Source organism: Artemia sp. Qi Xiang Cuo, chromosome 17, assembly GCF_049724085.1.
Source record: "Artemia sp. Qi Xiang Cuo chromosome 17, ASM4972408v1, whole genome shotgun sequence".
In the NCBI taxonomy this organism is placed as follows: domain Eukaryota; kingdom Metazoa; phylum Arthropoda; class Branchiopoda; order Anostraca; family Artemiidae; genus Artemia; species Artemia sp. Qi Xiang Cuo.
In genome coordinates this window covers 35,911,307-35,938,246 of record NC_142810.1, presented here as the reverse complement: position 1 = coordinate 35,938,246, position 26,940 = coordinate 35,911,307, and the positions used below count along the sequence as shown (strand labels likewise).

General features: G+C 35.2%; 1 protein-coding gene across 1 annotated transcript in view; it reads right to left on the bottom strand.

The window, feature by feature from the left end:
- Nucleotides 1-1,710: 1,710 nt before the first annotated feature.
- LOC148942143 (zinc metalloproteinase nas-14-like) overlaps nt 1,711-26,940 on the bottom strand; it is a 51,269-nt gene continuing 26,039 nt past the window's right edge. The window contains exons 5-6 of the mRNA XM_089103468.1: nt 21,572-21,705; nt 1,711-1,866 (exon numbers count right to left, since the gene is read on the bottom strand). Of these exons, the coding sequence (XP_088959594.1) occupies nt 1,786-1,866; nt 21,572-21,705 (215 nt within the window). The 3' untranslated portion in view covers nt 1,711-1,785. The remainder of the gene's footprint in view (nt 1,867-21,571; nt 21,706-26,940) is intronic.

The following is a 26,940-nucleotide window of genomic DNA, read 5'->3' as shown; positions in this document are numbered from 1 at the left end:
TGAATTCCTGGTGTCCGTTTTAAGGGACCAAAAACATACGAGGGCAACTAGTCCCTTCCTTCACTGTTTTTTCCTCAAAGTCATTCGGTCAGAATTTTGAGACAGCCATTTTGTTCAGCATGCTTGCAATGTCCCATACCTATTCCTCAGGGGATGACAAAACCCCACAACCTCTGGGGAAAGGGCTGTAAGTTTTATCTACAGGGGAGTTTTCCACGGGAAGTATTCTCCATGGGGTGGGAGTCTCTGGGGGTGAACCCCCATAAACATCTATTAATTTCTCATTGGCTACTCAATTTCACATGTAGAGGTGCTCGAGAGTTTGTCCATGGGAATTTGTTCAGGGAAATTTTCAGCAGGGTTGGAATTTTCCGGGAGATTTTTCCCTGGGGGGGGGGGGGAATTTTATGCGGAAAAAATTTCTCATGGAGAATTTTCCGTTGGAAAAACATCCCATTGAAGGGAGGGGGATTTTCGGGAAATATTTTCCACGGAGAAAGGATTTCCGGCATAATTTGAAAAACGTTCAGGAATTAAATATAAACACAAGTTTCTCAACTGAAAGTAAGAAACAGTATTAAAACTTAAAACGAACAGAAATTTTTCCGAATATTAGGAGAGCCGACCTCTCCTCAATGCATCGGTCTTCACGGTAAAGCTTGACTTTTTGTCCCAATTCCTAAAAAAAAATCCTGAAAAACAAGGGCCGTTTAAGCAGAATAACAACCTTTCTTAAAATACTGGAAAACTTTAGCATGAAGACAAAACGGAGCAAACGGAAGAGAAATTCCGTTTGGCTTAAGTTTTTATGTTGCTCCTTACTTTCAGTAAACAAAAACTTGTTTTTTTATTTAATCTAGAGGGAAGGACTGGATTTAATAGGCAGAATTGCTCCAGAGGTGGTATTTATGGGAGAGTGAGTTTTTCGTTCAGAATTGTAGGAGGATATTGTATCATAGAGGTACTTAGTGAGGTTGGCAATTACTGTTTTATTTGCTTATAGGAGAGAAATCAGACGGGAAAGATAGATATATACCACATGTTTCCATATTTAATTGTCTGTTGAAATGCAATTGCTGTAATCACAATTGCATACTAGCCTGCATGTATTCAAATGGAATATCTACGTATAACGAGTTAATTCAAAACTCTAATAGGCAATTAAATAGTACCTTCTGGATCTGATTTTTTCAAAGCCTTTTTTTATATATCTTTAAGCATGGAAGTGGTCTTGTATGTCGTCAAGGAGTAGTAAACAGTCTGCCAAATGGTTAATCTTCAAGATAGGATCATTTTGAAATTAGCGTGAATAATAAATTTTCAGATGACTTTTAAAGAACATTAAAAAGAAAATATTTGAGTTAGGTTAATGGAACCTTCGGAGGCTATTACTAATTGTCATATAGGCTGATTTCCAAAAGCTTCATTTTTCTTGTTTTAGCACTTTCTTTAAAATACAAACAAAAGGTTGTCCAGCAATAAAGGACTGGCAGTCTTTAGTGCAAACAGCTGAGGATGAGGGGAGAGTGGAAAACTGACTCCCTAATATTCAGGATAAAGTTTTTTCGATTTAATTTAAAAGGGGGCTCTTTAAACTCCTTTTTAAAATTTTGTCTTTTATTCAATATGAAAAGGTCTCATTAGCCATTTTAATTATATTTCAGTTCATGAGACACAAATACATTCTTTTTTCAAAACATTCGATCTCTGTAGAAAAATGTTTTGTGTAAAAAAAAATGTATATTTTAAAAGTATGATCAAAAAAGTAAGTTGAAGAAATAATCTTCAGCAGTTGTACATGGCATTCACTTTGATAAGATCGATATCACTAAATCCAACTCTTTGGCCAATTGTAGCTTCGGGGTCCTAGAAAAAATATATAAATTATAGCCATGCCTAAGTAGGCCGTATGCCATTTTATTTGTAAGTTTATGATTTTGTGTAAATCAGTTTTATATAAAGTTTTGAAATCAGTTTTATAGCTCATCAGAATATTGAAGCTGCGAGTGAATGGTGTTGTTATTCTTTTTTTTTCTTTTTTTGAGACGCTGATTATATTGTAGCTACGAGAATATTTCAAGACAGTTATGCATACCTTTTTGCCCAAACAGGCTTACTTGGATCTTAATTCTTGTTTTTTACTTTTTCATTTGAATTTCTTATGAAAAAACATTAACTACGTTTATGTAAAAACGTAAAAAAAAAGTTTTTCTTATGAAAATACATTTATGGAAAAACATATGTTTTAAAGGTTGGCATCGAAATCTTACATGCCCCACCGTTGAGATAGAACACAATGTGTTTTAAAAGTGATCCAATTCGTATCTACCACGCCAAAAATTCCTGAATTAGTGTTAAAACAGAGGTCCAAAACATGATAAACTAAAGTTCGTTCTTAGATACCTTGGGCTGGGTCTTGCCTCTTTGGATATAAAGTAGCTTGCTAATTTTGTTACCCAAGAAATTTAAAGGTTCCTAAATTTGAAGATACAGATCGCTAGTTTCGATGCTGATGAAAATCAATGAAGTAACGTAGATAGCATGATGGTAAATCCAACGTGTTTTGATGCTTTAATTACTTGCATAGACCCTTTTGCTAAGAAAGCATGAGTCAATGATATAGACAGATGAAATTTGGGATCAAAAATTCGTTGTTTTATTTTCTATACCCCATCCCCCTCAATAACTAAGAATAAAAGTTATAGTGCTGTCACAAAAGTAAAAAATTTATTGTTGTTCTAACCCAGGAAAAATACTGAAAAAGTTCCAAAAATATTTTATAGGCTATTGTTTTGATTTTAATAACTACTTTTTTTCTGCCATCCTAACCCTAGAAGGGGCACCTCGAGCAATTGGGACTTCTTTAATAAGCAATTTATTCAGGAAATCAACCCTGTTTTGATAAGATTTATCTCGAATTATGAAAAACCGTTAAATTTTCAAAGGAATTAACACTCTTTTGTTTATTCTAAGCCCAAAAATAGTTTAGGCTTAGGTATAGCTGACCATTTACTTTAAGATGAGATTTAATACTACGTCCAACTTTAATTGTTATTTTTTATTTTAATGCTGAACATACTTATGAATCTTCCTACTAAGACATAAGATCAACTGGATAATAGAAGATTTTGGCGGGAAAACGTTTAAACATTTTTGCCTTTGCAAGTTCATGGGCAGGTTAGAAGATTTAGTTGAATGACTTCGTTTTTCAAGTATTATACTATCTTTATATATGAGCAATAATTGTATATGTATATATTTATTCTGTTTCTCGAATTCGGCTCCACATTTTTTCGGTGAAATTGGTATCTTGGGATATTCTCGCATAAAAAAAACGTTCTAGATAGGTCAGAAGTCTGAGAAAAATCGTTAAGAGCCTGAATTTTGGTTTTTGCAAATAACGCCATGTACTAAGTTAGTACATCATGTAGCCGTTTCTAATGACATCATATATGGCATCATGTAAGTATTTTCTTATATGATGTCATGCATAACATAAATAAGTTACAATATATAATAATTCTTTGGAACAATTACCTGAACTATCAAACGTGATAAGATATGAAATTCGATATTCTGGACCATCAATTGCGACAACACCAACACGGACAGCTAAAGCAAAGGTCATTGCTAAATTTTCTAAAGTAATCAAAATCCAAAAACGTGTCAAAAATGGAAATGAAAAGCAAAGATACAGGTGGTTAGAAGATATGCGAAAACGACAATTAGAGCGTGTTAAAAATGAAAATGAAGAGCAAAGACACTCACAGTTAGGAGACATACGACACCAAACAAATGAGGGAGTCAAAAATGAAAATGAAGAGCAACAAATCAATGAAAATCAACCTGGACAGTGAGAACAAAACGTGTAAAAATTAAAAATGATAGAGAGGATGATTGGGTTTGGGATTTTGACATGGATAAGGTCATTAATGCCTACCATACACTTATTAAAAAAAAGGATTGGCGATATGTATTTCATAATGACGAAACACAAGCTGAGGTGTAACAAAGCAAGGAAATTGAAAATGAGAGCGATGATGACTGGGTCCTGGGTTTTGACATGGATAAGGTCATCAATACCTACCATACCTTCGAAAATCAAAAACATAGACTAGATAAATGGTTGCAAGAAAAATAAGTGTTTGTCCCACCACCGGAACAATTAAAAGAAAGAAAGGTTCGGAGATATGTCTTTCATAATGAAAAAAGACAAGCCAAGGCGAAAGATGAAGTTTTTGTCCCACCACCTGAATAATTAAAAGTAACAAAGGTGTTCGTCAATGCCTTCCACGCCTTGAAAAATCCAAAATCTGGACTAGATAAATCGTTCGAAGAAAAAAGTTTTTATCCCACCACCTAAACAAGTAAAAGAAACAAAGGTTCGGTGCCACGTCTTTCATAATGACATAAGACAAGCCAAAGCAAAAGAAGTTTTTGTATCACCACCTGAACAACTAAAAGAAACAAAGGTGGTTGTCAATGCCTTCCATACCTTGTAAAACAAAAAATTTGGACTAGATAAATCGTTGGAAGAAAAAGAAGTTTTTGATCGACCCCCTGAACAATTGAAAGAAACAAAGGTTCGGCGATATGTCTTGGCTTCATGACAAAACACATGCCGAGGCAATAGTTAAAGGTCCATTAAAAGCAAAAATGTAATTATACAAAGGCACAAGTTCTAATTTCGATCCATTTGGACGTCATGACGTCAAGAAAAGACTCAAATTGTCTGCGATTAGAAGAGAAGCGACAGTGAAAACCTAAATATAGAAGCCTGCCGCGTGAGTAGGAAGCTATCAGGAGGTACCACGAGAACACCGCGCTGCCATCTACAATTAAGTCTAACGCTGACGGGATATAATTTATTCAAGGATTATTGATCGAGTCTAATGGGGTCAAGGTCAATTTATTTGGTGTTGTTCGTCTAGGTGTAACGACTCCAGGGCGAAGTTTGCACATGCGCATTCACGGGGGAGAGATGTGTTGATCTAGGACTCGAGGGGGAAGTGGATTTCCGAGAACTTGATTTACATAATCGGTGGGGGAATGTACTGATTCACTAACGCGAACAGGATCACGTGTCTCCCTCTAAGCCAATCAGGGAACTTTTGTAAGGTTTTCCATTACATCACAATTCGCCCTTGAGAATTTATCTATAACGGAAATGCGGTTAAATTATCATAAAGTTCTAAGACACCATGAATAAAGCATCTGATATTATTGACTTGGAAGCTATGGCTACAGCAATTTATAATTTGAGTTCATTTTAGTAAATTTTCAAAGTTTATTTCCAAATAAAATCATTTTACATATTCACCCCTCCAGTAAATTCAAATTCAGGGGGTACCCCCCTCAAAATACAAACTCCACTATATGATATTTATACTCGATAGAAAGCCTACAATACGCTCTTTTTACCATGTAAACCCCCTCCCCCCCTCCCCCCGCTGTTGACGACTTGAATTCTTCCAATGGAAATAACTATGTTTTTTTAACTCTCTTTTTGACAGCCAACTTCCGTCAACTCTTAATAGACTGACCCCCTTATAAACCTAAACCGCGAAAATTTAAATAGGGAATAATTATTGAAACCTCACAATTGCACTTCCTGCTTGTTAATTTACTTGAATTACGTTAGCGGCTTAACCTAAGGTTTCTCTGAAAAGGATACTTTTTGATCAAATTAGTGACAGTAAATCCATTGATTTGCAAGAGAGGGTTTTTAAGAAAAAGATACATAGCTACAATGAGAAGATTTATTGAAGCGCAGATAATTTTTAAATTATATAAACCTTTGTCCATAGAGGAATAATATGTAAATAAATGCGTTGATTGATTTCCAAGCCTAGCTTCTTCATCGCAAATTTTACTTTTGCTTCACTGAAAATGGGGGGGATTGTTAAGAGGGGATGGGTGTTAGTTTCATGTAGTATTCATTTTCCAGTTTGATTACTCAGTGTTTATATGGGGAGAGGGGAGGGGGCAATGTCCGCTTCTAACACCTTTGTTGTAAGGTGAAAACAAACTGTTTCTACACGTGAAAAGTAAGAGGGGCGGGCTTAAGAAAAAGATACATAGCTTTATTATGCGTAAATTGAATAGCATTTTTAACCTATGATCGCAAATTTTAGGCCTATAAGCTGTTCGTTAACAATCTTTTTTATCTTATTTAAAGCCTATAGACTGGAACATTTAAATTTTTTTCTAAATGGTAAAAATATAAACATTGTTTTCTATCCTATGGCTACAGACTACTGTTTGTCAAGATTAATTTTTTCACAAGTTGTATAATAAAAACGTTTGATTTCTAAGCCAAGTATATTTCTTGCAAATTTTTCATTTTTGCTTTACTGAAAAGGGGGAAGGGGGATTCTTTGAATGGGATTAATATACCCGTGATGTTTTAAATGACATTGACAATAAAGAGAAGACCACTAATATCACCAAGGAAACTAAAGACATTGTGTTATAGATTTCAGAAATACAGTTTCATATATTCATTATTTTCTTAGGCTTAAGGGTCGAGCTTTGAAAATTTTAAGAGACTATTTTCCCTATTTTAATATATTTATTCAGATGCCTTCTGACTCAAAATGGGTACAACCTGATAACCAAAATTCAGTATTTGTTATCTACTAGAAACTTCATAGTTAAGGGACGCCGTCCCTCATACTGGTAAAGTTTAGGTTAGATCATTTTTAGACAGGAAAATATAAATGAGAAAAACATGAAATGGGTTATAAAAGAATAAAATAAAAAAACAATAACACATGCAATTTAAGGGAAAATGGATGCCCTTCCTCTTACTAGTAAAGGTTAGGTTAGATCGTTTTCAGAAGGACAATGCAAATGGAATAAACATAAAATGGGTTATAAAAGAAAAAATAAAAACAATAACACACACAATTTAAGGGAAAATGGACACCCTTCCTCTTACTGGTACAGGTTAGGTTAGATCGTTTTCAGACAGGACAATGCAAATGGAAAAAACATGAAATGGGTTATAAAAGAATAAAAAAAAATAACACACGCAATTTAAGGGAAAATGAGAGGAGTGGACTCCAAGGGAGGAGGGAGTGTCTTTGAGGGATGGAGGACAGTTTTTTTGTCAAAAACTCAACATTAACTTTTTTCCGATGGATCGTTTTCAGACTGGACAACGCAAATGGGAAAAACATGAAACAAGTTATACAAGAATAAAAAAAAATAACATTCACAATTTAAGGGAAAATGAGAGGAGAGGACTCCAGGGGAGGAGAGAGTGTCTTTAAGGGACGGACGGACAGTTTTTGATCAACAGTTCAACACTAACTTTTTTTCCGCTGGATCGTTTTCAGACTGAACTATGCAAATGGTGAAAAACATGAAATGGGCTATAAAAGAATAAAATAAAAAACAACAACACCCGTAATTTAAGGGAAAATGATAAAAGAGGACTCCAGGGGAGGAGGGAGTGTCTTTGAGGGATGGAGGACAGTATTTTGGTCAACAGCTCAACATTAACTTTTTTTCCGTTGGATCGTTTTGAGACTGGACAATGCAAATGGGAAAAACATGAAATGGGCTATAAAAGAATAAATAAGAAACAATAACATGCGCAATTTAAGGGAAAATGAGAGGTGAGGACTCCGGGGGAGGAGGGAGTGTCTTTGAGGGACGGAAGACAGTTTTTTGGTCACCAGCTCAACATTAAAGTTTTTTTCCGCTGTTATATTTATAATTTTTTTTTTGCGCAAAGCAGTAGTTTTTAAGTGTATATTTAATGTTATCCAGCCTCCTTAAGTGAAAATAAACTATTCCAAAGAAAGGTGCTGTATCTCTTAGAGTGTCAGAAACATTACATATTTATCTAATTTAAGCCCTTTTTTCAGCTATAATACTGTTTGGTGGGATTGATATAGAATATATTGGTCTGACATATTCCTCAACTGGCATTATTTTCGAAGCAGCTTTCTTACTCCTAGACGAACAACGGCGTGAAATTCATAGCTATAAATGGAACATCAGATACAATATAAATAAGTACGAGAAAAACAGATGGAGTCCAACACTAAATGTTATAAATCGAAACGGCTTTTACGTTAATACGATAAGACCACGTAATGAAAATAGCCATCAAATAAAACATGTACAGGAGGAAATTCAGGAAATATGCAGTTTTTTCAGTGTGCAAGCTGTATATGTTAAGGGAAACGTGCCAAGTGATAAACTCTTACTAGAAAAACGTGATAAAGACATAGCATTATTCAATTTAGAAGACTTCTAGTGTAAGAAATACCTGCATTCACTACATAATCTGGAAGATGAAGTTAGATATTTCGCTCAATGGGTGCCAGAAAAGATACATGACATGGAAAAATACATCAGATATCCAAAGACCTAAACTCATGCTCTTCCTCACATCAAATGGATTAAGCAATTTTTTTTAAAAATATATCAATATGTATTATTTCAATATGTTTTTAATGTATTTAAGCAATAAAAATCTTAAGCCTCAACCGTCTTTATTCTTTAGAATAGTTCATCGCCATGAAAATTATACTTTCAGATTCAGCATGCCAGGGAACACACTTTCATGTTCAACATGATGGAGAACCCTAAATAATCATCCCTAAAAAGGTAAGTTAACCCTAAAAGGTTAAAGAATTTTTCTGAAATCACACTTTTAGATTCAACATGTCAGGGAACACACTTTCAGGTTCGGAATGTCGGAGAACCCTAAATGGTCATTCTTAAAAAGGTAAGTTTACCCTAAAAGATTAAAGAATTTCTTTGAAATTACACTTTATGATTCAGCATGTCAGGGAACACACTTTCTGGTTCAGCTTGTTGGAGACCCCTAAATGATCATCCCTAAAAAGGTAAGTTAACCCTAAATGGTTAAGGAATTTTTTTGAAATTACATTTTCAGATCCAGCATGCCAAAGAAATCATACATTACTTTTCAACTTCTTTTATATCCCAACATCAAATTTTCACAATGAAAAAGAAATATGTTACAGATCAATTCTAATGTTTTTCCTCAGAAAATAAAAAGGTTCCGATTTTTCTCATAGAGATGAAAAACTTATAGTTCTGTTCCAAATTTCTCTTTGAAGATAGAAAAAACTTATACTTTGATCGGGAATATTCCCAATGAAGATAAGGAGCTACAGTTTAATTTTCAGCTTTCTGGAAGAAGTGCAAAATGTTCAAGTTCTCTTCTGAATTTTCTTAAAAAAGAGAAAAAGTTAGCTTAATTCTGAAATTTACTCAAGAAAAGAAAAAAAAGCTTCCACTTCAGTTCTTAATTTCTCAAAGACATAAAAAATTTAAAGTTCTGTTCAAAATTTTTCCATAGAAGATAGGAAAAGTCAAACTATTGTGAACATTTTGCATGAAGATAAAAAAGCTTCAAATTAATTCTAAATTTTCTCAATGAAGTGAAGAAAAGTTCAAGTTCTCTTTTGAATTTTCTCAATGAAAGAGAAATTAGTTAAAGATCAATTCTAATTTTTTCCCAAGAAATATAAAAGGTTGCACTTCAGTTCGGATTTTTCTCAAAGAGATAGAGAAATTTAAAGATCTGTTCTAAATGTTTTCATAGAAGATAGAAAAAGTTATACCTTAGTTTTGAATATTTTCAATGAAGATAAAAAGCTCCACTTTAATTCTAAATTTTCTCAATGAAGTGAAGAAAAGTTTAAGCTCTTTTCTGAATTTTCACAATGAAAGAGAAATTAGTTAAAGATCAATTCTAATTTTTCCAAGAAAACAGAAGGCTTCCACTTCAGTTCTGATTCTTCTCAAAGACATAAGAAATTTAAAGTTCTGCTCCAATTTTTCTCTAGAAGATAGGATTAGCTATACTATCTTTGTGATTATTTTCCAATGAAAATAAAAAGTTTCATTCTAATTCTAATTTTTATAAAATTCAGTTCCGATTTTTCTCAGAGATGAACAAATTTAAAGTTCTCTTCTGAATGTTTTCCCTGAGAAGAGAAAAGGTTCCCTTTTAATTCTGAGTTTTCACAGCGAAGTGAAGAAAATAAAAACTTGTTTCATAGTTCAAATACTTCTCCATGTCAGCATTCAATGCTACAATTACACTATCTTGTGAACAAACTTTCTTCGAATAATTCATTTTCACTTCTTCAGAGATATGAGTTATAAGTTTATCCCTCCAATGGGAAAAAATTACTGATTTAATGCACGCAATAAACTAGATAGTCTCGATAACCTACCATGGAGTACCACTGGGAAAGCCACTTCCAATGTAGGAGCAAACATAGAGTACGTTTGCTACAGCCACAAGCATGCAAAGTGAGAGAGAAATACAAAGTCGATATAGATAATTAATAAAAAAGCTCTAATCAGGCATAATCATTCTTTTGGCAAAAAATACAATGTTTCGAATGAACCCTATTGCGATATTCGCAGACCACTGGGTCGATTCTATAACGACCCTTATGTTCCAGGCGTCGTTCTTAAGGAATTGATGTAGAATTCCAACTTTAGTTTAAAGAGCTAGGTGTTGAGGAGGGGACAATAGATATAGATGACAGTACACAATTCAAACCTGAAATTGAGTTCTCAGACATGCTGGTGCACGCACGGATACATCAAAACTATAGGGTTCTCCGACATGTTGACTCTGAAAGTGTAATTTTCGGTAAAAGCGTGTTCTCTGACATGTTGACTCTGTTTTCGAACCTGAAATTGTGTTCTCAGACATGCTGAACCTGAAAGTGAACTAAGTTAGGTTAGGCTAGGTTAGCTAATAAACATTCCTCCATGTTTCAGTTAGGCTAGGTTAGCTTATCATGCGCGCTCATGCGATATGGTAAGCTAAGCTAACCTAACCTAACTTAGTTCACTTTCAGGTTAAGCATGTCTGAGAACACAATTTCAGGTTCGAAAACAGAGTCAACATGTCGGAGAACACGCTTTCACCGAAAATTACACTTTCAGAGTCAACATGTCGGAGAACCCTATGGTTTTGATGTTTCCGTGCGTGCACCAGCATGTCTGAGAACCCAATTTCAGGTTTGAATTGTGTACTGTCATCTATATCTATTGTCCCCTCCTCAACACCTAGCTCTTTACACTAAAGTTCGAATTCTACATCAATTCCTTAAGAACGACGCCTGAAACATAAGGGTCGTTATAGAATCGACCCAGTGGTCCTCGAATATCGTAATAGGGTTCATTCGAAACATTGTATTTTTTGCCAAAAGAATGATTATGCCTGATTAGAGCTTTTTTATTAATCATCTATGTCGATTTTGTATTTCTCTCTCACTATGCATGCTTGTGGCTGTAGCAAACATACTCTATGTTTGCTGCTACATTGGAAGTGGCTTTCCCAGTGGTACTCCATGGTAGGTTATCGAGACTATCTTGTTTATTGCGTGCATTAAATCAGTAATTTTTCCCATTGGAGGGATAAACACATAACTCATATCTTTAAAGAAGTGAAAATGAATTATTCGAAGAAAGTTTGTTCACATGATAGTGTTATTGTAGTATTGAATGCTGACATGGAGAAGTATTTGAACTATGAAACAAGTACAAGTGGTAGCACTATCGGAAACATATGCGTGCGTTGTCATGACAGTAAGAAATTAAATTTCTTTCCTGTACCAAAAAAATTCAACTTTTATGCGGGTGGATATGCGAAATTAAGATCTCCGGAGATGATTGCACTCAAAGTGAATACAAATATAAAAATAATAGTTGATAAAGAGGGGTATCTTCTTACTAACGATTGCGGTAAAACATTACATAATGTTGAACCGTACCGTTAGGTTTTAGGTACTAGCATTCATTGGAAGGTCAAAAGAAGAAGGCCTACTCTTCGCCTAATATCATAAACAATGTCTTTTCAATATCCCTGAACTGTTACCTCTGTCAAAATAATGAGATTATAAACAGTGGAATTGCCGGAAAAAATAAAAAGAGCATGGGCAGACAATATCACTGATGAATATACTGATAAATTGATTCTAAAATGAAGCACATTTGAGAATTATTACTACTATTGGTAATGTAGCCAAAGAATAAATAATACCGTGAATGAAACGTGTATTGAATCAGTAGGTCACATCCCAGTAAAAATTGTATATGACTCAAATTGGATGAATGATTATTCAAGTGGTTATGAACTAAGAGAAGCGAGTAACTTTCAAGTATCAAGAGAAAACATGATAAATTATTTTATTGAACAGATTCAGAATGATCAATATTGTTCAATGGTGTTAATTCTATATTATGTTGTCTGTAACATATTTTTCTGTTAATATTCTATATGTTGTTACTTCAATAAAAATATTTTATGCAATACTTTTTTATAATTTTATTATTTAGGAATCGTTGGAATGTCGAACGTTTAGAATGCTTATTAAAAAGTCGGATATTCTTATTTTCTTTGGAAAAAATTAGAATCAAACTATAACTTTCTACCTTTCTTTGAGAAATTTCAGACGAGAAATAGAAATTTACTTTACTTCGCCCTGAAAACTCAGAATTAAAGTTGAACCTTTTCTCTTCTCAGTGAAAACATTCAGAAGAGAACTTTAAATTTTTTCATCTTTGAGAAAAATTCGAACTGAGTCTAATAAAATTTAGAATTCAATTAAAACTTTTTATCTCCATTGGAAAATAATCACAAACATTGTATAGCTTGTCCTTTCTTCTAGAGGAAAATTTAAACAGAACTTAAAATTTCGTATGTCTTTGAGAAGAATCAGAACTGAAGTGGAAGCCTTATGTTTTCTTGGATAAATTGGAATTGATCTGTAACTAATTTCTCTTTCATTTTGAAAATTCAGAAAAGAGCTTGAACTTTTCTTCACTTCATTGAGAAAATTTAGAATTAAAGTGGAGCTTTTTATCTTCATTGAAAATATTCAAAATTAAGGTATAACCTTTTTTATCTTCTATGGAAACATTTAGAACATGTCTTTAAATTTTTCCATCACTTGGAGAAAAACCAGAACTGAAGTGTAACCTTTTATATGTCATGAAAAAAATTAGAATTGATCTGTAACTAATTTCTTTTTCATTTAGAAAATTCAGAAGAGAACATGAACTTTTCTTCACTTCATTGAGAAATTTTAGAATTAAATTGGAGCTTTTTTATCTTCATGGAAAATGTTCACAATGACATAGTTTGATTTTTTCTATGTTCCATGGAAAAACTTCGAACAGAACTTTAAATTTTTTATGTCTTTGAGAAGTTAAAAACTGAATTCGAACCTTTTTTCATTTTCTTGGGTAAATTTCAGAATGTAGTTAACTTTTTCTCTTCTTTATGAGAGTTCAGAACAAAACTTGAAAATTTTGCACTTCTTCCAGAAAGCTGAAAACTAAACTGTAGCTCCATATCTTCATTGGTGAATATTCCCGGTCAAAGTATAAGTTTTTTCTATCTTCTAAAAAAATTTTGGAACAGCACTAAAAATTTTTCATCGCTTTGAGAAAAATCGGAACCTTTTTATTTTCTCAGGAAAAAATTGGAATTAATCTGTAACATATTTCTTTTTCAATTTGAAAATTTGGTGTTAGGATATAAAAGAAATTGAAAAGTAATGTATGACTTCTCTGGCATGCTGGATCTGAAAATGTAATTTCAGAAAAATTCCTTAACCATTTAGGGTTAACTTACCTTTTTAGGGATGATCATTTAGGTTTCTCCAACATGCTGAACCAGAAAGTGTGTTCCCTGGCCTGCTGAATCATAAAGTGTAATTTCATAGAAATTCTTTAACCTTTTAGGGTTAACTTCCCTTTTAGGGATGACCATTCAGGGTTATCCGACATGCTGAACCTGAAAGTGTGTTCCCTGACATGCTGAATCTGAAAGTGTGATTTCAGAAATATTCTTTAACCTTTTAGGGTTAACTTAACTTTTTAGGGATGACCACTTAGGGTTCTCGAACATGCTGAACTTGAAAGTGTGTTCCCTGACATGCTGAATCTGAAAGAGTAATAGCATAGAAATTCTTTAACCTTATAGAGTTAACTTATTATTTAGGATTGACCTTTTAGGGTTCTCCAACATGCTGAACCTGAAAGTGTGTTCCCTGACATGCTGAATCTGAAAGTGTGATTTCAGAAAAATTCTTTAACCTTTTAGGGTTAACTTATCTTTTTAGGGATGACCATTTAGGGTTCTCCATCATGTTGAACATGAAAGTGTGTTCCCTGGCATAATGAATCTGAAAGTATGAATATGAATATGAAAGTAATGAATATGAAAGTAATGAATATGAAAGTATCTATCTTCATGATAGATAGATAACTTTTATTTAACAAACAAATTACATGTATAAATTATTTTCTAAACTGGCCGACAGGGAGCAGGGCTCAATGAACATGGCGATGAACTATTCTAAGAAATAAAGACGGCTGAGGCTTAAGATGTTTATTGCTTAAACATATTAAAAAAATTTAAAGAAAATACATATTGACATATTTTAAAACAAATAGCTTAATCCATTTGATATGAGGGGGAACATGAGTTTAAGTCTTGCGATATCTGATACATTTTTCCCTGTCAGGTATATATTCAAGAACCATTGAGCAAAATATGTTATTTCATCTTCCACATTATGTAACGAATAAAGGTATTTCTCATATCTTAAGTCTGCTAAGTTCAATAACGCTATGTCTTTATCACATTTTTCTGGTAAGAGTTTATCACTTGGCACGTTTCCTTTAATATATACAGCTTGCACACCGAAAACTGTATATTTCCTGAATTTCCTCTTGCACATGTTTTATTTCATTGCCGTTTTAATTACCTGTTCTTATGGTTTTAACATAAAAGCCGTTTCGATTTATAAAATTTAGCGTTGGACTCAATCTGTTTTTCTCTTACTTATACATATTGTATCTGACGTTCCATTTATAGCTATGAATTTCAAGCCGTTGTTCATCTACTAGTAAGAAAGCTGCCTCAAAAATAATGTCACCTGAAAAATTTTTCCGAACAATATATTTGATGTCAATCACACACAACATTATTACAGTTGAAATAAGGGCTTAATTTAGGTAAATATGTGACGTTTCAGCAACATTTATTGAAACAGCACCTTTCTTTGGAATAGTTTATATTCACTTAAGGAGGCTGGATAACATTAAATATACACTTAAAAAATACTGCTCTGCGAAACAAAAAAAATTATAAATATAACAGCGGAAAAATGTTAATGTTGAGCTGTTGACCAAAAAACTGTCTTCCGTCCCTCAAAGACACTCCCTCCTCCCCCGGAGTCCTTACCGATCACTTTCCCTTAAATTGCAGGTTCTATTGTTTTTTATTTTATTCTTTTATAACCCATTTCATTTTTTTCCACATTTATATTGTCTATGCTCAAAACGATCCGGTGGAAAAAAAAGTTAATTGTTGAGTTGTTGACCAAAAAACTGTCCTCCATCCCTCAAATAAACTCCCTTCTCCCCCGGAGTCCTCTCCGTTCATTTTCACTTAAATTGCACGTGTTAGTGTTTTTTATCTTATTCTTTTATAACACATTGCATGTTTTTATTATTTGCATAGTCCGGTTTGAAAACTATCAAGCTTAAAGAATTTAAGGTTGAGATTTTGATTAAAAAATTTCCCACCATCCCTCAAATACACTCCCTTCCCCCCTGGAATCCTCTACGCTCATTTTCCCTGAGATTGTGAGTGTTATTGTTTTTTTTTATTCGTTTATAACCTATTTCTTTTTTTTCCCATTTACGTAGTCCAGTCTGTAAATGATCCATCGGAAAAAAAGTTAATTTTGAGCTGATGAAAAAAAACTGTCCTACATCCCTAAAAGACACTCCCTCTTCCCCTGAAGTCCTCTCCTCTCATTTCACCTTAAATTGTGTGTGTTATTGTTTTTTTATTTTATTGTTTTATAACCCATTTCATTTTTTTCTCCATTTGCATTGTTCTGTCTGAAAACGATCTAACCTAACCTTTACTAATAAGAGGAAGGGAGTCCATTTTTCTTTAAATAGTGTGTGTGATTGTTTTTATTTTATTCTTTTATAACGCATTTCATATTTTTCCATTTGCATTGTCCTTCTGAAAACAATCTAACCTAACCTTTACCAGTACGAGGAAGGGTATTCATTTTCTGTTAAATTGCGCGTGTCTTTGTTTTTTATTTTATTCTTTTATAACCCGTTTCCTGTTTTTCTCATTTATATTGTCATGTCTGAAAACTATCTAACCTAATCTTTACCAGGAGGAGGGACGCCGTCCATTTTCCTTGAATTTTCTAGTAGATAACAAATGCTGAATCTTGGTTATCAGATTGTCCCCATATTGAGTCATTAGTCATATGAATAAAGATATTAAATTAAGGAAAATAGTATCCAAAAGTTTTCAAAGCTTAGCCTTTAGACGTAAGAAAATAACAAACAAATGAAACTTTATTTCTTAGATCTATGTCACGATTTCTTTCATTTCCTTAGTGACATTAGTGGTCTCTTTCTTGTTTTCAGTGCCATTTAATGGATCACGGGTATATTCATCCCATTCAAAAAATCCCCCTTCCCCCTTTTCAGTAGATAAAAAAGTAAAAATTTGAAAGAAATATACTAGGTTGAGAAATCAAACGTTTTTATTATACAACTTATGAAAAAAGTAATATTGACAAAAAGTAGTATATATCCTTAGTATAGAAATCAATGTTTCTATGTTTACAATTTTGAAAAAAATTTAAATTTTCCAGTCTATAGGCTTTAAATAAGATAAAAAAGATTGTTAACACACAGCTTATAGGCCTAAAATTTGCGATCATAAGTTAAAAATGCTATTCAATTTGCGCATAATAAAGCTATATATCTGTTTCTTAAACCTGCCCCTCTTAATTTTCACGTGAAGAAACAGTTTGTTTTCACCTTAAAACGAAGGTTTTAGAAGCGAGGCATTGTCCCCCTCCCCCATATAAACACTGAGTACTCAAAATGGAAAATGAATACTACATGAAACTAACACCCATTCCCTCTTAACAATCCCCCCTCTTTTTACTGAAGAAAGCCCCTCTCCCTTTTCAGTAAAGCAAAAGTAAAATTTTTGGTGAAGAATCTGAGTCGTTAAATTGATCAAAAACTATCCTTTTCACTGAAACCTTTGGTTAAACCGCTAATGTAATTCAAGTAAATAATCAAGCAGGATGTGCAATTTCGAGATTTCAATGATTTTTCCCTTATTTAAATCTTCACGGGTTAGTTTTTTAAGGGAGTCCGTATATTATGAGTTTACAGAAGTAAGTTGTCAAAATGAGAGTTCAAAAACATAATTATTTACATTGGAAGAATTAAAGTCGTAAACAGAGGGAGGAGGGGGAGGTTTATATGGTAAAAAAGAGTGTATTTTACACTTTCTATTGAGTATTAACATCATACAGTGGAGTTTTTATGGTGAGGGGGGTTACCCCCTGATTTTTAATTTTCTGATTTGGTGAGTATTTAAAACTATTTTATTAAGAGATAAAGTAAGAAAATTTACTAAACTGAACTCTCATTATAAATCGATGTAGCCAAAGCTTCCAAATCAATAATATCCAATGCTTGTTCCATTGTGTCTTAAAACTTTTTGATAATTTAACCGCATGTCCGTTATATACAAAATATTAAGGGCAAATTGTGATGTAATTGAAAACCTTGCATAACTTCCCTGATTGGCTTAGAAGGAGACACGTGATGCTGTTCCTGTTAGTTGATCAGTACATTCCCCAACCGATTTTGTAAATAAAGTTCTTAGAGAGCCACTTCCCCCTCTTGTCCTAGATCAATACATAGCTTCCCCGTCAATGCGCATTTACAAATTTTGTCTTGGCGTCATTACACCTAGACGAACAACAACAAATCAATCGACCTTGACCCCATTAGACTCGATCAATAATCCGTGAATAAATTATGTTAGCTTGGCGTTAGACTCAATTGTAGATGGCAGTATGCAGTGTAATCAGTACCTCCTGATAGCTTCCTACTCGCATGCCGAATACCGGGGCCCGGTGGCTTTGCTGCTTTGTCCCCGGTAATATATATATATATATATATATATATATATATATATATATATATATATATATATATATATATATATATATATATATATATATATATATATATATATATATATATATATATATATATATATATATATATATATATATATATATATATATATATATATATATATATATATATATATATATATATATATATATATATATATATATATATATTACTGGGGGAAAAGGGAGAGCCACCGGGTATATATATATATATATATATATATATATATATATATATATATATATATATATATATATATATATATATATATATATATATATATATATATATATATATATATATATATATATATATATATATATATATATATATATATATATATATATATATATATATATATATATATATATATATATATATATATATATATATATATATATATATATATATATATATATATATATATATATATATATATATATATATATATATATATATATATATATATATATATATATATATATATATATATATATATATATTTATATATATATATATATATATATATATATGGTTCCAATGGACAAGTGGTTAGACAATGGTTCCAATGGCTCCTAAGTTATAGGGGAGATTGGCCCACGATGGGCAGGTTTTGACTTTTTCAATTCTCCAGGCGTTATTTTAACCGATAGGAAGTTTCTGAGTATGCTTAAGCAAAGGTAACTCAGTGGGTATCACCCTAGAAAAAAAACAATTAGGAATACTCCCCCATTGTTCTAGCTGGAAGCTGCCTCTTCCAAGTGGCCAAAAGTGCCGAAACTAGGCCACCCCGGTACTGATTCGGCAGTCTCTGGCCCTCGTTCGGCCACCTGACAAGACAAATAGAAAAGTGCCCAGGAAAACTTTAAAACTTGTTTTACGGCTACAAAAGTATAAAAGAGTATGATCAGTATAAAAAGATAGAGAATCAGCTTCAGTAAGGTTAAAAAAAAACTGACAGAATATTCATTTCCAATTTTAAATTAATAGATCAACACCAAAAGTGAGCCGCTTCACTAATCTTGTTGTCTTACCTGCAACTGTCGGCGGTACCAGTTTTATTTCAACTTCCGTCTTGAAGATACTAGCTGTATCGTCAGTTAGCAAAAAGTCTCTTACTCTAGTCTTCTTCAGAAATTGGACCTCAAGTTCTTCAGTTACTACGTCTTTGATAATGGCGATATAGTGAACGGGATTCTATTTTTTGCTCCTCAGCCCAACCAAAATATAATTACCAATCTTGACGTTCTCAGTGTCAAATTGGAAGCTACTGGCAGGGGGCTCGTCTTCAATGCTCATACTGGAGTCTGAAGAGTTGTTGTATTCAGGTTCACCTATGTCAGAATCGCCACTCTCACTGCGACTCTTGTTGAGAGAAACAAGCTTTTCGTTTTCTTAGCCTTGTAACTTCTCTGACTTTCTTCATTTCCAGGACTAGGGCCTTCTTGGCAGATGTAGCGTTTGTCTCGGCAGTAAGGCGTTCTTTCACAGGTGTATCGGTGAGCACTTCTGACCTCTTCATGTTTTTTTCCTGTTAATTTTTCGTGGTGAGCCTTTCGGGAAGAGGTTCGTATCGACCATCGCTTTGAATGAATCATCTGCTATTCTTTGCTCCTCATTTGGAGCTGGAACCTGTGCTGCTTCAGTATCGGCGTCTATGTTACAATAAAAGTCTAAATGTCCCACAGAACTTGCGCTGGGATAGAAACTTCATCGATGGGTGCTTCACTTGTTGGTGGTCTATCTGAGACATAGGACGAAAGGAACCCATAATCCTTGAAGACATCTCTGTTTGTTGGGTAGATCCCACTTGCTCTGAATATTCTCAGGAGTGAAAGGCTTCGGATATGCTTTCCCCAGCAGTTCGGCGATGTTATAAATTGATATAGTTTTACATTTATGGGCAGTCATTAAACTTGCAGCTTCCCTAGTGTAGTAGGCCTTGAGTGACCCCATGACTGTCCTGTCTAGAGGCTGTAGCTTCTGAGTAGTATGGGGAGGGACAGTTAAAAATACTACGCCATTATTTTTAGCCAGATCAAGCAATTCAGGGGTGTATCGGCTGATGTGGTTATCTAGCACCAGAAATACGGGGACTGTTTGAAGGGTTTGACATGATTGATAAAATGCTGCAAGTAAGGCAGAAAAAGGGAGGCAGTCATCCAGCCAGAAGCATTTTTTGAGCCGGTCACGATGGTTCCCTGTGGAGCCCCCTTGAGTAAAATTTCCGGACACTGTTTCTTCGGGAAAATAAGAAGAGGATGGACTGTATTCCCAATGGCATTAACACCAGCACCTTCTTTCTGGCCTCTTTCCGCGGACGTGACTTTCCCTACTGGCTTCTGCCCTCGCCGTGCAATGATTTTACCATGCTTGTGGACACTTGTCAAACCCGACTCGTCTACATTCCAGATGTCTTTTCGGCTGAACTTATGTTCATCTAGGTCCTGCTCCAGGTTGTCAAAGAAAGCTCCTACAGTGTGACGGTTGAAAGCAGTTGCCCGTCCTAGACCTGTACCTTCTGGCGTTCTTACTGATAGAGTCTTATTGCAAGCCATAAAACACGATACCAATCCTCGCCTGCAATGCCTCCACCTCCGCTGGCTTCACATTTCCAGTTGTCTGCTAGTTTTATACCCTTAGTAATGGCATAGTTGTATGCAAGCTTATGCGCTATCAGCATAGTACAACCGAATGCATATCAGCTATCGTTTTCAGGTAAGTTTCTAGTCTTTTTTCTTGCTTCCCAGTAAATATTTGTCTTTTGTTGTAACCGGGTGTAAAGAAGCTCAGGTTCAGGCTTTGTGGAGGAATATTCAGCTGCTCAACTTTTTCAAGTAGTCTTGCAGTGTTCCTCTAGGGACACCCATGGAACTTGCAGAGGATGTGCCTGACTTTTTGTCGACTAAGACAAAAAAAACTTATATGATATTCTCAAAATATGCCGTTTACTCAGCTTTTATAAGCATGACGCCTTGCTTTTATAAGCATGGCCCACGTTCGGACGCCTTGGTTCGGCATACCGAACCTGCCCCGGACATTGTGGCCGAACGTGGGAATTCGCCATCTCACGGTATGAAAAAATGTTAGCAGCATACTGGTGAATATGGCGCGTCTTCAAATACGCCAAAAGACATGCAGTTAATCAGAGAATACAACGTGAGTTTATTACCTATCAAGATTTTGTAGTTAGGGGTAGAGCTTAAGACATAACTTAGACAAAATTCAGGATTTTCTTACCATAAAACACAACCCAATATGGCATTTTCGGTTAAATTGTTAATCAAGGCCAGACATTTTAAAAACACAGACACAAATCTGGTAGAGCCTTTGCACTATACCAGAAGTCTTCCTTTGTTTTTAAATTCATATTTTTACTTTGGCCGAACGTGGGCCGTGCCGATCCTGGGCCGGTCTCTCCTTTATGCAGCATATTCCTTTTACACTAAATTTTACCCATTTCAGAAAGTTCTATTTTTTTCTACCAAAGAATTAATTAGACATATACCTTGGGAACGATAGTATCCTCTCCATTGATGCTAAAAGCAGTTTTTGAATAGTGCATCATACTTCCATAGTCATATGGTTGACCAAAGCCATCAGCAGTTGACTGAGGTTGTTTGTCGAAATTGTGATCGTAGTCTAATTTAAAAAAACGAGATATTAAACTTAAAATTGAAATCGTCTCTGTGTGTGTGTCGTCTCGGTGTGTGTGTCGTTATTAGAACCGTAGTCTAGCACGGAGACAGAGATTCCCGAACTTAGGGGGAAAGGTCACAATCACTGGACTTTTACTATGTCCTTCATACTTTTTAAAATTTTCGGATAATTTGCCCGTTTTTTCAAATATTTCTAATTTCTACTCCCTCCCCAAACTAACTTCACACCACTGTTACTTGTTACGTGTACCACTCTTAAGCTTGGTCTTCTTTTATGAAAAGAATATAACTTCTATTTCTTTTTTTTACTTTTGTCTGAAGTCTGAACATTTTGAACTTCATAAAATTGTTAGTTTTTTTTTGCTTAATTTCTCTAAATTTACTTCTTTTATTTTAGGGTCTATTCTTACTTTCTAAAATATAACGACTCAGCATTTTTTTACCTATTTTTAACTGGAATGTTATCTTTAAGTAGAAATAGAATTGGCATTTTTTCAGGGTATTGAAGAGAATTACGAGAGTTTACAATATTAGGATATTGAAAAGAGTTTACAATATAAGGATATTGAAGAGTTTACAATATTTTTAAGCTTCTATAAGCTCAAAATGTTTTGTAAAAAAATAGTTGATTAATAATATTTTCAAACAGTTTGTAGTAACGAACAGTAATGAAGGAGAGACGCGGCTCAATAGTAATCGAAAATCTAAATACTGAGTTTTGATATTAATAAATATATCAGAAGATTTAGCTTATTATGCTGATTCCAAACATATAAAATTCACTAAGCTTAGTAATACCTATAAAAAGCTACGAGCCTGAGAAAATTTTCCTTATTTTCTAAAAAGAGGAGAAACACCCTCTAAAAGTAAGAATCTTAATGAAAATTACACCATCAGATTCAACGTATCAGAGAACGCTATTGTAGAGGTTTCAACCTTCAATCTGCAAAAATGTGGAATTTTATTAATTTTTTTTTGTCAGAAGAGAGATCATGGATGTGTGTTTACTTGGTTTTTTTTCAGGCGTGATCGTATCCAACCAATGGTCCTAGAACATCAGGAGGGGGCTCATTTGAACGGAAGTTAAAAGTTCTAGTGCCCTGTATGAGTGACCAAAAAGATTTGAGGACAACTAGCCCCCTCCCACGTCCCTTTTCCCCCAAATTCGTCTGTTCAAAAATTTTAGATAGTCATTTTGTTCAGCATTGTTCAAAAGTCCCAAAACTAATGCCTTTGGATTTAAAGTGCTCCCAGCCCCTGGGGATAGTTCGTTAAGTTATAAAATTTGCCCATTGTTTCCGCATAGTATTTGTTATTTGGAAGCTTACAGACATTTTACGGGGAGGGACTTTGTGGTCGGGGTGGGCTTCCATGAGGATAATTTTCTGTGTGGAGGGAAATTTCCAGAGGTGAACTTCCCTGGGGAAATTTTACATTGGGGAATTTGATAGAATTCCTATTCGAAATTCTTTTTATTTGTCTTACTTTCTCTCTGCCTACTAAGTTTTACATATGGATTGGTTCCGGGGGAAATGTCCAGGGGAGATTATCAGCGTGTTTGGATTTTCGAGAAATAACTTCCATGAAAGGGGGGGGGGGGATTTCCGGAATGATAGGAAAAAAAATTGGAACCTAGTCTTTTTGAAATGAAAGTGTGCTAAGGAGAATTTTTCATGCTGAATCTACTGGAAAAAATTTTTCGGTGGGAGGGGAATTTTCGGTGTGAGGATGGAATTGTCCGGAAGGAATTTTACGAGGAAGGGTGTTTTTTTACAAAGGAGGATCTTTCTACGGTCGAGTTTCCCGCGAGGGGAGGGAAATTTTCAGGGAGGGTGAGCCAGATTTATCGGCATTATTCGGAAAATCATCAGAAATTTAATTTAAAAAAGTTTGTTTTCAACTGAAAGTAAGGAGCAACATTATAACTCAAAAAACGAACAGAAATTGTTCCGTATATGAAGGGGCTGTCTCCTTCTTAATACCTTGTTCTTTACGCTAAAGTTTGACTGTTTGTCCATTTTCTTAAGAACGATTCCTGGAACACAAGGGCCGTTTAATTAGAATAGAAAGTTTTTTTTTAAAGTGCTAAAAACTTTAGAGTTAAGAGCAAAGTATTGAGGAAAGGGGCAACTCCTTCTAATATGGAGTAATTTCTGTTTGCTTTGAATTTTAAATAAAGAAAACTTTTAAAAAAATTACTAAATTAAAACAAAACATAAGATATACAATGCACACAGTATAATTATGAGCTCTGTTTGTAAGAGATTAAAGGGGGAAAAAAAACTCGAAGTACCTAAAGCAGCAAAGAATGAGAGAAAAAATAATAATAATGTGATTCAATTCTATTAGTAGTTCCTACAGTTTTTCATTTTTTTAGATTCAAGCTAGTAATTGATTTTTCGAAGCTGTGAACAAAAATGAACTAAATTAACGAGATAAAACTGACCTGTTATAAACGGTAATCATTTCCATTGAAATTTGAGCCGTAAAAAGCTCTTAAAAAAGTTTGGAATTTAAGGATCAATTAGCCCCGTCGTTTTAAAACACATGTAAATGACTGTATGTGTTGAGGTTAAAATCACTTGAAATAAGTTTTCACTAGAGAAAACTGGAATAGTAATTATTTTAATTCCCGTTTTTCAAGAACTAATAGAAGCAATTTTACTCTACGTTGTAAATTCACAGGATACACAAAGAAACAAGTAGAGATGACCCTATAACTCCGAACCCCACACCAAATATGGGCATAGACTCCGAACCCCACACCATATATGGGCATAGACTCCGAACCCCACACCAAATATGGGCATAGCCTCCCTGGGGAGAACACGTGGTTAATGGGGTCAATGACCTAAATTTCCAAGGTCGATGTTGTTGTTGTTGTAAGTGCACGCTCTCAGCGAATGTCAAGGTCGAGGTTGTTGTTGTTGTAAGTGCACGCTCGAGGTGAATGTCATGATGTCCAGAAAAAGTATTTGTTGTTGTTTCCGAGGCAAATGTCAAGGTCAATATTGTTGTTGTTTTTGGCCAAGTGGCTCTCAGCGAATGTTATGATCCAGAAATAGTATTTGTTATTGTTGTTTTAGGGAGAACACATGGTTAATGGGGTCGATGTTGTTGTTGTTGTAAGTGCACGCTCTCAGCGAATGTTATGCCGTCATTGGGAATTTGGAACACCTGTGCTGTCGACCTCAATTCACCTATCGTGAATCAATAATTCCCCTTAGAAACAACAAATTAATTCCCCTTTCTTGACAGATCAATCAACCAATGACATCATCTGTCAGACTTTAAAAATTTTCGCCTAGAAACGATTCTCCAGGAATAGATCCAAGTCATTAATGTCTTTGCCTCGGAAACAACTCTTTTGGTCGAACTCCAAAGATATTAATCACCAAACGCCATGGAAACAGTTCTCCAAGAAACATCTTAGCGATGAATTGTTTTAGCGCGGGAATCAGGTTTCTTATTAATTTGAAATGCTTTAGCGCAGAGATGCCAAAAACAAAAGGAACACGCTGAAATTACGTTTAGGGATTATTTGGGCGAAACTGTTTTAGACAGGTTATGGAATTATTTCGGCGAAACAGTTAGAGACATTCTAAAAGATGATTATAGAATAGAATTTGAGGGTGAAACTCTGTGGTCGTTATAATACACAAGTTCCATTGAACAGTGTCATGAGGTCCTCTACCCCAACCCCAATGGGTTCCGATCCCCCTACCCCAACCCCAAAGGGTTCCAATCCCTCTACCCCAACCCCAAAGGGTTCCGATCCCCCCCACCCCCACCCCGCAGGCAGCGCTCGGTCCTCAAGGGTCCCCCAAGCTCCCAAAGAGCCCCAGCCCCCCAAACGCCCTCCTCAGACCCTCAAAGGCCCTCACCTGGTCCTCAAGGCCCTACCAAGCTCCCAAAGAGCCCCAGCCCCCCAAACGCCCTCCTCAGACCCTCAAAGGCCCTCCCCTGGTCCTCAAGGGCTCCCCAGACCCCCAAAGGGCCCCCAGACCCCAAAGGCTCTCCTCAGACCCTCAAAGGCCCTCACCCGGTCCCCAAAGGTCCCCCGGACCCCAAATGCCCACCCCCCAGTCCTCAAAGGTCCCCCGGGACCGAGAAGCGCCGCGGGCCAGGAAAGCGCCGCATGGGGATGCGCACCGGGTCGGAGGAAGCGCCGCAGGGGATGCGCCGCAGGGATGCGCCACAGGCATGCGCCACCGGGATGCGCCGCCGGGATACGCCGCAGGGATGCGCCGCAAAAAGTAAACTAAAAAGTAAAAATTTCGAAATGTTATCCCCCAAACGCCCTCCTCAGACCCCCAAAGACCCTCCCCTGGTCCTCAAAGGTCCCCCGGGCTCCCAAAGGGCCAACCGGCCCCAAGGGTCCCCCGGGCCCCCAAAGGTCCTCCCCCGGTCCCCAAAGGTCCACTGGGCTTCCAAAAGACCACCCAATCCTCAAGGGCCCCGGATCCCCAAACGCCCTCCCTGTGCCCCAAAGGCCCTCCCCCGGTCCCCATACATGCACACATAAACTTACACACACACACAAAAACATACACACACGCACACAAACTTACACACACACACGAAAACTTACACACACACACGCGAAAAATAACACACACACGCCAAAAATTACACACACAAAAACTTACACACACACACACACAAAAAAAAACTTACATATGCACACTAAAACTAACATGCACAAAAAAACTTACATGCACACAAAAACTAACACACACACACACACGAAAACTTACACACACACACACACACGAAAACTTACACACACACGCCAAAACTTACACACACACAAAAACTTACACACACAAAAACTTACACACACTCACAAAAACTTACACACACAAACAAAAAACTTACACACACACACACGAAAACTTACACACACACGCCAAAACTTACACACACACACACAAGAAAACTAACACACACACACACACACACACAAAAACTAACACAATCACACGAAAACTAACATTCACACAAAAAATTATACACACACACACACACAAAAAAAACTTACACACACACAAACTTACACACACACACACACACAAACTTACACACACACAAACAAAAATAAAAACAAAACAAAAAAGCATAGAAAAACAAAAACAAAAAAAAACACACAAAAAATAAAAGAAAAACACGAAATCAAAAAAAATAACACACAAAATAACACGCACAAAAAAACTAACAC